Here is a 13,504-nt window from a genome sequence, read left to right as displayed (position 1 = left end):
CATTTGTGAACTCTACACATGTCCATCTATTACATTTAGGAGATATGAAGGTAAATATTTTCTGTTTGGAGCACATTTTTTGCCATCAAAATCAAATCTTAAGTATATTTTATAAAATGTTTCAGCTTGAATCAAAATTGCATGAATGTGTCTATGCCTATAAACTTTTTAATGCAATTTTGCAAATGGGGCAATTCTCAGCCTGCAGAAAATATGTGGTTTGTTGGGTTTACTTTAATTCTTTTTGCTGTATTTTCTATTTTATTTTTAAAAATCAAAATTGTAAAAATTGCTCTGGTCAATAAAGCGGCAAAATATCCAGAAATGCCGGGCGGTGAAAGGGTTAATACCCCTTGGCATAATTCCCGGGTGACGATGCTTATCATCAATCTGTCTAGTTATCTATCTCCTATAATCTGACCATTTATATATGTCACTTTTACTCTATCTATTTTTCAATCAATCTTCTCTCTCTCTTCTACTGTATTTATCTCTTATATCTGTATATATCATCTACTTTATAATTCTGCATCTAGAAATCTCTATAATCTTTCATATGTATCATAATAATTATAAATAAAAATTCCTTTATTTATATAGCGCACACAGATTATGCAGCGCTGCACTGTGCTTGCCAGATCAGTCCCTGTCCCCATGGGGCTCACAATCTATTCTACCTACCAGTAATTTTTTTGGAGTGTGAAACTAGAGGACTCGGAGGAAACCCACGCAAACACAGAGAGAACATACAAACTCTTTGCAGATGTTGACCAGCGCTGCAAAGCTGTAGTGGTAACCACTGAGCCCATCACTCTCCCTATCATCTATCTCCTATAAAATTCTCCCATATTACAGTTTGTTTTACCATACTAAAGGGAGCCTCTTGCTGACTGTGACTGGTCACAAAATAGTTTTATTTTGGGGACCCACTTTTAGTTTTGCCCAGGGCCCCACATTGTCTAGAACCGGCCCTGGACCTATTCAGGCCCTAGCTATCACTGTGGTGGTCCAAGTTCCCAAAATTATATTCTAGCTTGCTGAAGTGAAGACATGTGAAAGACAATGAAGGGTGAAATAAACATTTGGGAATGCATTACACAAGTTCGTCATAGAGCTCAGGCACAGCGATCCCATCCTCCCAGTGAGAAGCCGCCCCAGCTTCTGACCTCTGCCTCTGAAGTATTAACATTTGTATTGGAGCATTCCATTATCTGATATAACAGGGGGGGCTAATGAGCTCCAGCTAAACGTCGCAACGTTACTCCACTGTTCAATCCATTATTAATATTGAAATATCGACAATATTTTACACTGCCCAAAAGAAACGTTTAGACACGCCCAGCAGCGAGGTAAGTTCTATATGCAACCCTTTCTCAGGCAGAGTGGTCCAGTCCTTCACGTGATGTCACAATCGCGGCAGTTGGCCGCTTGCCGGGAGGAGACGCCATTTCTGTGCTGTGAAGTTAACCGAGAGGAAGCAGTGGGGTGAAGGTCTGCGCCGAGCCGTGGATTGTTTACCCTCAGCGGCCATACCCCGGAGCCATTGACTTCAGCTTGACTACAGAGAGCATTTGTGAGCGCGACCATGGCTTGCGGAGCGACGTTAAAACGCTCAATGGAGTTTGAGGCCTTGCTGAGCCCACAGTCTCCTAAGCGTCGTCGGTGCACCCCTCTGCCGGGATCTCCAGCCACCCCTTCACCTCAGAGATGCGGCCTCAGGCAGGAGAGTCAGCCCGGCCAGTCAGCCTCACTGCCCCAGCTGGGTGGAGACTGCCGGCTCACCCCGGGTACGTAGTCCGGAGCTTTGTTTATGGCGGTGCTGTGTACTCTCTGCTGAATCGCTCTGATCGGGGCTCTGTCGCATTGTGGAATGGTTGTCCTGACGTCTGTAGGGGTGAACATCTCCAGAGGTGATGCATTGCCTATTGGAGGCTATAGATCCGTCTGTAATGGAGGAATTTACTGTCACCTTTGTTGTGTTTATTGTCACCTTGTGTTTGAACTTGGCTTTCCATAGAGTTCCCATAATGTGCCCTTCTAGGTTTTATATGTAGATGATAACTACTCTTTAAGACTTTGGACAGGGCTGCTATGCCCTCAAGATAATATGACCAGAATACTGAAATTCCTGGAGTGGGTTTTGGGATGATACTAAATATTCCTACTTCATAGATTTTGATGAGGATGCTGCATCCTACTTGATGTCCAGTGTTCTTCCATGCACAATATATTCCCAGGCAATGAGAATTTCAGATGTGGGTAAAACCAACTGCAGAGATCAGAAGAAAAAACGCCCATTTAAAGGCCAGTGTTAAGACCTCTATTAATTTCTGTCACCAAAAGAATAACGGGAAGTTTTTACAGATCTGTTAAAACGTCCTTTGATTTTGATGGACTTGTGTCTTCTGTTAGTGTCCAGTTGTACCAATTCTCTTTGTGAGAAGTAAATTGGATAGCAGCCGCAGCGCTAGATTTGTATCTCAAATAACGGACATTGTGCAAATGGACACTAATAGAAGACAAATTCCTATGGATTTCCAAGGACTTAACAAATTGCTTCGACTTCCATTATCTGGATCTGGCTGGTGACACCCCTCATGTTTTAGATGTGTGAAATGGACAGCAGAATTGGGAAATAATGCACACTGCACAGTGACTTGGTCATGTTGAACTCGATTTTGAAAACTACCTTAACCTAAAAGTATTCAGTATTTTCTATAATTCTTGATTATATAATGTAGTTTGTTATGTATCAGTTGCGCCTGTCAGTCATTCGGGAGCGTATTCCATGTACCATAGCTGTGTGTGTGTTTATTTATATATTTTTTTTTTTAATGAATAAATGTTTTTAAAAAGTTGCAGCATTCTGTTGGACCAGCAACAACTTGTCATCTGTTTTATTTGCAAACCTTTGGTAAAAAGGTTTTCCGTTTTTCCTGTTGTGACATTTGAAAATACTCTTACACATTTGGGGGAACACTTATCATTAGACAGGGAATTTTCAACGATTTTTAACTGACTGAATGTCATTTTAAGCTGGTGGTCGATTCCAATAGCCTATGCCATGGCGATTTTTAAAATGCCTTTGTCAGGATTCTGACTTATTTCAGTACTTTATACTAGTTTAATTCACATTAACTAGCTCTCTGCCAGCAGTGTACGGTGAGTCCCCAGGCAGTCTTCTCTCATCCAGCTCCATCACCCTCCACACTCTGTCATTGAGCAGGCAGGGAAGGATATGGTGTGGAACAGAGGAAGAATGCTGAGGAGACAGACACGCAGGCTGCAGTTGCCCCCTCCCTGGGGTCTCGCCACACACTGCAGACAGGGAGCCGGCTAATGTACCTTGTATGAATTACTGAAATGATTCAGAATGCTGACACATTTTTAAAATCAACATAACGTAGGTTATTGGAACCTGTCACCAGCTAAACATGACATTCCTGCTCTGCTGGCTGTCAGATTTGGCTAATTTGTCACTAATAAATCTGGCTGCATTATCTCTCTCATAGACTGTGGGGGATTCTTGGCATATACTTATTATGGATCTCTACAAAAAGTGAGAAACTTCATATGCACCCTCACTAAAAACAGCCACCTGCTGAGGTTCACCCTTCCTGTGACTTGCTGTTCAGAAAGTCTCTATAGTGACGTTACTGTCTTCATACGAACAGTTCCATCACTTAGGGAACCCTGACTGTAATTTCAGTGGAGACTGTGAATGGATGTCATACATTGGCTCCAGTGCCCTGTTGGCCTGCCTCTAGTCTGGATACAAAATGAGATAAAGGTCCCATATGGCATATTGTGGCAGATTTGTTTGTATAGCTCTTCTTGACCTGAGAATCCTGTCCGCTTGTTGGATCTGATGATGTTCAATTAGGGATGATTCTAGTGACTGGTCAAGTCTTGGAAGTGTTGCATTTCAGCATGAACACGGCTTATATCATTTGTAAGATTTGTAGGCAGGTAGTTTACAGCCATGTGCATAGTGAATATCTCTGTAGACACACTTTCCACAAATAAAGAAAAATACAATACCGCATCTGTCTTTTTTTTTTTTTTTCCTAACAAATTTTATTATAGTTTTATAAAGAATTATACATACAATAGTGTACGGTTTCCATTCAGGAGCCATATCCTATAAATATATAATTTGAGTGGGAAGGGGGAGGAATAAGGTTATGGGAAGGATTATTCAACAAGGTACAGTAGTAACCAAAATATATAATAACAAAAGTAAAGTCATCGCTGGTATCAGTACTTGTAAATATGAATAGTCAAGTTAAGCACATATCTATTAGCAGGAACTGTGTTCGTGCTAAAATCTATGATGCTGTGACACTCCGTGTAGCTAGTAAGGCAAGCCCCATAAAAGCGAGCCATTTATTCCCCCTTTTGGCATAGGTTGCCTATTCTTTTAGATATGAGATGCTCTAGTGTGCAATTGTGTTTAACCTGACACCTCCAGCAGTGAGCTGTGCTTGGGAAATTTATAGAGTATTTTCCTTGTCACTTCTAAATGATTAATGCACTGTGAGGATTTGCGATTAGTCTGCAATGCTGTGCGCCATTGGGCGTTGGTAAAAGTAAAATTTAACTCTTCCCATTTTATTTGGCATGAAAGTTTGTCTTGTTTTACACCATTTAGCAGAGCAAGATATGCTTTAGAAATCCCCTTGCTACGCTTGAGAGAACACATGTTTAGCATAGCTTGATTCTTCCAATGGACTGACTGGTTTACAGTTCTGCAAGAAGTGACACAACTACAAGTACTTATAAGTCACCTCTGGGTAAATTAAACTCCTTTACTAGGTCACTTTAAATGTGCCTCGTTATATAAATGCTTCACCCTGATGATTCTTTTTGCGTTGGGGATTATTGCAGCAAACAGCGATAGTGGCATTTCACGAAGTCTCTGTGGGACCATAGTTTCTGGATAGGATATTTTTCCACACAGAATGCGCTGCTGTATAGGTAAGTCGAGACGCCCACAATAAAGAGCGCAGTGATGGCAAACCTGAAATGTTTTGTTCAATATTCACCCATAATTTGTCAGAATCCTCATGCCACCTTGCTATTGATCTGCTAAAACTGCCTCATAATATTTCTCCACACTTGGATACCCTAGTCCACCGTCGGTTATAGTTGGGAGCATAATTGACAGTTTTACTCTAGTTCTATGACCCTTCCACCCCCCCCCAATGTACATTTATCAAAAGCCTTCTCTGCATCCACCATGAGGAGCAGAGAAGGCGCTCGATGGGCCTCAACAATTGAGATGAGATTAATGAGTCTCCTGGTGCCATGCACTGTTTGACAGTCCCTTGCAAAACCCACCTGGTCCTCTGCCACAACCTGTGGGAGCAAGTCCGCAAGTCTCGCAGCCAACACTGTTGCGTACAGTTTGAGATCCGTATTAAATGGCCCAGAAATTAGAGGGGGAATCGGCAGGTTTCCATGGTTTTGGCAATATTATGACTAGAGCCTGAAGCACTTCCTGTGGGACGCAACCAGATCCATTGTTGGAAGACCTACATGAAGATGCCCTCTTTTTTCCTATAGACAACTGTGCTCCATTCTTCTTGATGAGTTGGTGATGGACACTTTGGATGAGCCTCTGTCTTTGTCTACGAGGTTCCACTTATTGTACAACTGAATAGGCTTCTTCTGGGGAGTTGCTTTTGAGCCATTTCTGTTTATAAGCGATTTTACTGGAAAGCCCAAGTGGGACTGTATTCCATGTGCCCTAAAGATTGATGTGATTTGGTGAAAGGCACGGTGTCAGACAACGTAGACGGATAAATCCTTAAAGCGAGGCGGCAGTACAGGTTGTGAGCAGGCAGTCACAGATATTTTCTCTTTAACGTGGTAAAAGTGAATTTGCGCTATAACGTCCCGCGGGACATCTCCTTATAAATGTTTCAGCTTGGGTAGCCTATGTACTCTATCTGCTATTAGGTCAGTTTGGGATGCTTGTGGCAAATGCACTGAGAAATAATAAGTGAGAAATTCCAGAAAGTCATCTGGCTTAAAGGAAACCTACCACTTGAAGTGGCAGGTTTCAGATGGAAATACCGGGCACCAGCTCAGGGTGAGCTGGTGCCAGAGCTTATTTTTGTTAGTGTTTTAAACCGCTGTATTGCGGTTTAAAACACTTTTAAAACTTTATAGCCGAAGCTGCTTTGGTGCAGGGAGGTACGCGCTCGGCGCTTACCGTGCACGCGGCTACATAGGAAGTGAATGAGAGCCGCGCGCATGGTAAGAGCCGACACGTAACTATAAAGTTTAAAAAGTGTTTTAAACCGCAATACAGCGGTTTAAAACACTAACAATAATAAGCTCCGGCACCAGCTCACCCTGAGCTGGTGCTCGGTATTTTCTATAGACGGCAATAGTGGCACGGCGCAGATGCGGTGCCACACATGTGTGGCACCGATCTGGCCCGCACACCGCAAAAAGATAGAGCATGCTCTATCTCTTGGCGTGTGTGCGGCCGTGCGCCTCTATTCTCTATGGAGGGAGGAGGGGCTGCCTCCTCCTCCTCCTCCTCTCCAGCACACGGCAGGCATACCGCTGTGTGAATGTACCCTTAATTTATCAATCAGTGGCAAGGGGTTAAAATGATACCACATGATAAAAAGTTTACAAATAAAGGTTTGTGGTACCTGAGGCCACGTTCACAGGTGGTATTTTGGTTGCGTTTGAAAATCAATCCAAAGACTCTACTCGGATCCACAATGTTACCAGAATATGTGATCACAACAACTAAACATGAAGTAAATGCAATCTTACCTCAGCGTGTGATCGCAGGAATAGAGCCTTTGGATTGCGTTTCAAAACGCTAAAATGCCATGTGCGAACGCGGCCCCAGGGGCTCCACAAACACGTCACAAAAGCTCAATGGCTCCTTCCCTTCCCCGCCCTGCCATGTGCCCAGACAGTTGGTTACATCCACATGTGGGGTTTCCTCTTCCTTGGAAGAAACTGCACAATATAGTCGTGGATGCATTTCCTAAACTTATGCGGTTTATGTGGGTAAATTATAGGGCTGAATGAACATGTTAATTATTTTAGTGGATTCCAAATCAAACCTTCATTTTTTTAAAGTTCTGTAAAATGCATAAAGGGTTAACAAGCGGTCACTGAGCGGGTTAAAATCTGTGGTAGTTTTGTTTTGAATCCTCTGGAATATTGTGAGCTGTTCCCTAATGCACAGGCATTGCCTGAATTGCTCCCTAGATGGGCAGGAACTATACAAGAGTGAGGTGGGTGCGGGGGAATTCAGGTTCTCTGTATGTGTTCTCTCCCGCCCCCCACTGTAGTCACTGAAACCAGAGATTACAGGAGTGTTCCCATTTCAGGAAATAAATGTTATGGCTTGTGTGATGCATTGATACAATTTTCCAATATACTTTCTGTATCAATTACTCAGATTTCTACATCTCTATGGGGACATAAATCTACCCATGGTCACACAAGTCCTCGTCTCGTTATATCACACAGCTGTGATTACTCTGTGATCTAACGAGTCGTGCACCTGTGTGACCATGGTCAGATTTGTCCCCTGGAAGTAAACATAGGATTTTCTATAGAATGACAGCAAGCAGGGATCTAGAGAACCGAGGAATTGATACAGTAAGTATATAGGAATATTGTATAACTTGTCATTCTAACAGTAACATTAATTTGACAAAATAGGAAACCCCTTTAAGCTAAGACACTTTGCTGATATTCCAGTATGATCAATATATTTAGGGCCTATAGTTTAGCTGAATCTAAACTTGCTATGTGGTCAAGTGACAAATGGAAGAACTGCTTATTTGTTGCTGCTTTTATGCAAGCAACTTATTGTATGTCAAGTTGGTGTTTGATCTGGCTATGTGAGCATCTACCTCGGGCTACCACTGTAAATATTGGCCAACTTTATCTGTGTCATGCCCTTCTGTTATTATTAGTGGGAAAATAACACAGCAGTCGGTGTCTTTTTATTCACTTAAAATAACTGAAGCTACTCTTCCCTACATATAACTCTGGGGAACAAAATGTGAATAGAAGACCTCCCATGTTTTGTGTGGTATGCTATTCTTTAATAGTAGAGCATAAAAGGCCCAGACACAGATGTGCACTAGGCAATAGATTTCTGGTATGACATGGCATTTGTTTACGTGTCGTGCTTACTATTTTAATTTTTTTCCCCCCCCCCTACAGAACAAATTTTTCAGAACCTGAGACAAGAGTATACACGTTACCATAGACGAAGGCAATTAGAAGGAGCATTCAACCAAAGTGAAGCCGGCCAGTCTAGCGAGGTTCAGACCAGTTCATCTCTTACAGCCCCTTCTTCTCCAGGTATTGGGATATTCTATGACTTCCACCCTCTTGTGTTATTGTTGCTGTCAATACCTGCTGTCCTTTGGTGTCTTGCCATGTAATGTTATATAATTTCTTGTCATTTTGTTTCCCTGAAGGGTCAATGAAGAAAGACCAGCCATCCTTTAGCTTACGACAAGTAGGAATTCTGTGTGAACGTCTTCTGAAGGACCATGAAGAAAAGATAAGGGAAGAATATGAGCAGATACTTAACACAAAACTAGAAGGTCAGTTCTAGAACATGTTCCTGCATTTTTCAATGTTCTAGTTTGTGTACAATATTTCACTTGGTAGAGCAAAACTTTCCGTCAATTCCACTATTAGTACAATCACCTGTATTTTGTGTTCTACAGGAAGGAAGACAAAATGGGTTATGCTGATATTTTTCAAAAAAATAACTTAAAAGCCAATAAAATAGTATTCTGTGCATTACCGACAATCATCAATCTGGTGACAATTGATGACTATTGTCCGCAGTAATGTGCCCACATCATCCCACAAGATGAATGCACGTTTAATAAAGCTATCACTCCAGTTTCACTGTACGTTTCATGCACCTAAAAAAGGTGGACACCCATTATTATTTTTTTTTTTAATGCTGAATGTCATACAGAATGTGTAGTTATAGGCTAAAATAGACTTTAATAAGGGGGCGTTTGGGCTCTTCTCAACTCTATGGTTAAAGGGGTTTGCCCACAAAAGAACATTCTCAAATTGCAATCCCCCTAGTGATGTTTACACATGATCCCTCTAGTGCTGTGATAATCTAACCACATGGTCAGAACATTATCAGGGTCTATGGTTTATTTACACTTTCATCTAGCGTCTGAACATTGTACTAGTATCTGACACATGGAGAGATGAGTCGGATCAAAGTTGAGATCCATGAGATGCATATTCCACACAATTTCAGTCGGCTCTGCTTGGAAACCAGGGGCAACTGAAATTGTGTAGACCAGGAATGATACAGTTTGGAATTATATCTGTGAAATCCAGTATTTTTGTAAAAGGGAACCGTCACCATTTTCACATATACAGCCAGTTACAAGTTCCTCTAGAGCCCTTTTAACTGGCAAGCTTCTTTTAGCTAAAAATTGTTTTGCGTACATCCACATAAATTACATTTTTATCTTGTATTACCAGGCATCAGAGGGATGTGTTCTGCTCATCCGGTCCCTCCAATCTTCTCCTGCTCATACCTTATGCCTCCTTACTATTTGGCAGTTCAGGTCATGTGACCAGGGTGACATCATCTCAGGTCCTCTAACCTCTAAATAATAGCAAACTACCTTTTTATGTTTCTGACCACATGAAGTCATAGTAGCCTCCATGGACGTCTTCTTCTTTCCATCCTCTATGATCTCCTACATGGTTTACAGTTAACTATTGTTAGAAGGCTAAAGGACCTGCAATGTCACTCTTGTCACATGACATGAATGTAACACAAGGCACTGTGTAAAAAGATTGACACTATTTCCTATATAGAGCTTTATATGTCTGTATTTGAATATTGGCAGACAGTCTCTACAGTCTGGACAGTACAAGGAGGCAGAGCAGTTATTTGAAGAGACAGAGCTGGATGCCAAAATAATGGGGTGTGGTTCACTGGCAGCCTGAGAGGGGAGATGAGTCAGAAAAGTCATAAAGTCCTAAAAATGGCTGTAAGTAAGGTACAGTGCCCCACTTGCAACTAATTTTAGGTGATATGGGTAGGACTTGTAACACTTGATCAGTAGGAACTGTTAGTCAGGCTGGTAAAATTTGGGCTCCAGGTCCTCTTTAAAGGAAACCTACCACTTGTAGTGGCAGATTTCTGATGGAAATACCGGGCACCAGCTCAGGGTGAGCTGGTGCCGGAGCTTATTTTCGTTAGTGTTTTAAACCGCGGTATCGCGGTTTAAAACACTTTTTAAACTTTATAGCCGGCGCAGGCAGGTACGCGCTCGGCGCTTACCGTGCGCGCGGCTACATAGGAAGTGAATGAGAGCCGCGCGCATATGGTAAGCGCCGAGCGCGTACCTGCCTGCGCCTGCTATAAAGTTTTTAAAAAGTGTTTTAAACCGCGATACCGCGGTTTAAAACACTAACGAAAATAAGCTCCGGCACCAGCTGACCCTGAGCTGGTGCTCGGTGTTTTCTTCTGAAACCTGCCACTACAAGTGGTAGGTTTCCTTTCATTAGTGAATGAGTGTTATTTTGTTATCTTGATTAATTTAAGAAACTGGTCTTCGTGAGAATAACCCTTGAACTGTAGACTGCATCTTATTTTCATATCTATTAAATTTTTATTTATTTATTTTTTTTAAATTTACCTAGAACAATATGAATCCTTTGTGAAATTTACACATGACCAGATAATGCGACGGTATGGGGCTAGACCAGCAAGCTGTAAGTATCTTTTAATAACATGGTTACAAACTACATACAAGCCTTGGTAATCCAAAACTGCTGGCTCGGACACTATCTGCTTCTCACTATGAGCAAGTTGACTATGCACAACACAAAGTTTGCATTACCCTTTCTTGTTAAGCACTAACATATGTCCAGTCCATGAATCGCAGTGTGCTCTAGCTGGAATGCAAGGACCAAACACTGTGCCACTCTGAGCATCGCAGCAATATGAAGTAGTGTGTCCCAGGAGTCTCTGCATCCCCATGCAACGGAAGCGTTGACCTGTAATGATGGTTACAGCAGAGAAGGGACTCCTTGCATTATATCACTATGAAGTTGAGTCCCATCCTCTGTACTGTGGTTGATCTGTGAAAACTGTCCAATGCACGCTCAGTGATCCATGGCCATATGTTTTGGCCCTAAAACACAAGTTGCACTTGTTGGCCTAGTTAAGTAGTGTATTTAGAAGAATGTTTTATGTTTAAAGTGCAGATGACAATCCATAGCATCAAGGATGACATATTTGTGTATTAAAATTCTAACCCTTGTTAAAATGGGAATACCCCTTTAACACTAAACAAGTAATTGCTATTGTTTGTGTAATGAAAAGTTATACAATTTCCTAATATACTTTCTGTATCAATTCCTCATGGTTTTCTAGATCTCTGATTGCTGTCCTTCTCTAGAAAGCTTCATTGCTTGCTTCCAGTGTACAGAAATCTGTCCATGGTCACTCAGGAGCACGGCTTGTTATATCCCACAGCTCTACTTATACTATGTGACCATGGATAGATTATGTCCACTGGAAATAAACATTGAAGATTTCTACAAAATGACAGCAAATGGATCTAGAAAACCACAAGGAATTGATACAGAAACTATATTGGAAAAATTTAGAATTTTTCATCACACAAACAATAACGTTAATTTGCCGAACTGGGAATACCCCTTTAAGTTTCACTGAAGAATCCATTGAAAAAGTTTAGCAGAATCACTCAACATTTACATGTACAAGGTCCTAACTGCTCATGTGATGCAGTACTGTTTCGGCTTGCAGGGTGACTGTCTAATCATCAGCAGTGACAATGATAGTAGTATGTGCCACCCCTATATGGTATAGAACATACAATTGCATCCAGCGAACCTGATGCTTGAGGTGGTGACCTCCACACATCTCGCCTCTTTTCCCTCGATACAACAGAGACCTAGAGATTCACAGGGGGCAGAAAGACCTCTATATAAATCTAGAAAATATATAGGCTATTGGGACATAAAGTGTATCCCAATAAGGTGTCTTGTCACTTTCTTTATATCATGTAATCCCTTGTTTATCCTTTTAATTGATAATTTACCAGCTCAAACTAATATATATATTTTTTTTTTTTGCTTTTTACAGATGTATCTTGAAATTTCCATCGATCGCCTGGTTACCAGTTTTGACTTTTACAGCTGCTCCATATCCTTGCCACCTGGCAGGTGCCACGTTTTTCCCCCGGTACCCATTGTGTCATCCAGACTATTTTAATGTCATTGCTGGCTGCCTTCACGTATTTCATTTTTCTTTTTAAGCCTTTTCTGTTATATACATGGACATTTGTTTTAGTACTGCATCACCCATTAAAGCTGACTAATCTGCCAGATTTTTTTTTCCTGATGGGTAATTCATCATTATCCAGCCACATATGCCAAACATGGCATTTACATAAGGACATTTCATTTTTTCATGGCAATTGTTCTTTTTACTTTTACCTCCTGAAGATTGAGGATTTATATTTTTGTTTTATATTTTTTGATGCACTACAGTGGAGTTGCAAGATATTTTTTTTTTTTTTTTTTCCTTCTGGGAATGGCGGCCAAAAAGAATAATAAAAATAAAGGACCATACAAACTCTAACTGTGGCTTAATTTAGTGACTAGTGACATTAACCTGATTAATATATACATAACCATGCCAATCCCCACCTGCTTCTTCTGAAAAATGTGTTTTTTTATTTAACTTGGCTATGTTTGGTTTGCTACAGGCAGATTTCTAATTTTGTCTGTAGTAAAATATCCACTGGGAAGATGATGTATTCATTGTTTAAAGGGTTTCTGGTTTTTGCATGTTCATATACTGAGTGTTTTATCATACTATACTTTAACAACAATTCTCTTTAGAATGAAGATGTTGAAAAGAAAGTTGCGTTACACACAGCCTTTATATAATATTGTGCCTCTAGTGTCATTTTGAATTCTATGGAATAAAGTTTCCTGGGTTTAGTCTTTTATGAGGAGCTGTGATTGGGGCATCAGTGGGCTGAATAAGATCTAATTTTTTTAAATTCTCCATTTTGCATGAGATCATGGATTTTAGTAGCCTGATTCATTCTCCTATATAATTTTTTTTTTTTCTTCTTCCCACCGGAAGACTTGAGGTTCTCTCTGGCTTCTGACTTGGGCAACTATTAACAGATATTTAATCTTCAAGATAGAACTAAAATTTGCAGAGGCTATACTCAATGGGGGAGATTCAACAGATGTATGAGATCTAAACTGTTATAAACTGCTCCCATGAGCAGCTATAAAATGAAAAGCTCAATTCTGGTTGCCTAGAGCAGCTTTGTGTCAATACACTTATGATAAATTTCCCTTAATGATCTATTGGTGACGAAAATGAATCTTACAGCTATAGAAAATACTTAATAAACTTTAGTTACACTTTAATGGCTGAAAAGGAATATTTATCCAATATACATTCATT

At 40.8% G+C, this 13,504-nt stretch overlaps 1 protein-coding gene across 1 annotated transcript; it reads left to right on the top strand.

The window, feature by feature from the left end:
* The first annotated feature begins 1,385 nt into the window (after positions 1–1,385).
* On the top strand, positions 1,386–13,029 carry AKIRIN1 (akirin 1). Its single transcript, XM_072136646.1, has 5 exons — positions 1,386–1,787; positions 8,212–8,352; positions 8,472–8,600; positions 10,690–10,761; positions 12,161–13,029. Exons 1-5 carry the CDS (start codon positions 1,586–1,588, stop codon positions 12,169–12,171), a joined length of 555 nt encoding a protein of 184 aa, XP_071992747.1. The 5' UTR covers positions 1,386–1,585; the 3' UTR covers positions 12,172–13,029.
* The last annotated feature ends 475 nt before the right edge of the window (positions 13,030–13,504 follow it).

The sequence above is a fragment of the Engystomops pustulosus genome, chromosome 2, assembly GCF_040894005.1.
Source record: "Engystomops pustulosus chromosome 2, aEngPut4.maternal, whole genome shotgun sequence".
Lineage (NCBI taxonomy): Eukaryota > Metazoa > Chordata > Amphibia > Anura > Leptodactylidae > Engystomops > Engystomops pustulosus.
Note: the sequence above shows the minus strand (reverse complement) of the source record. Positions and strands in the feature narration are given on the sequence as shown.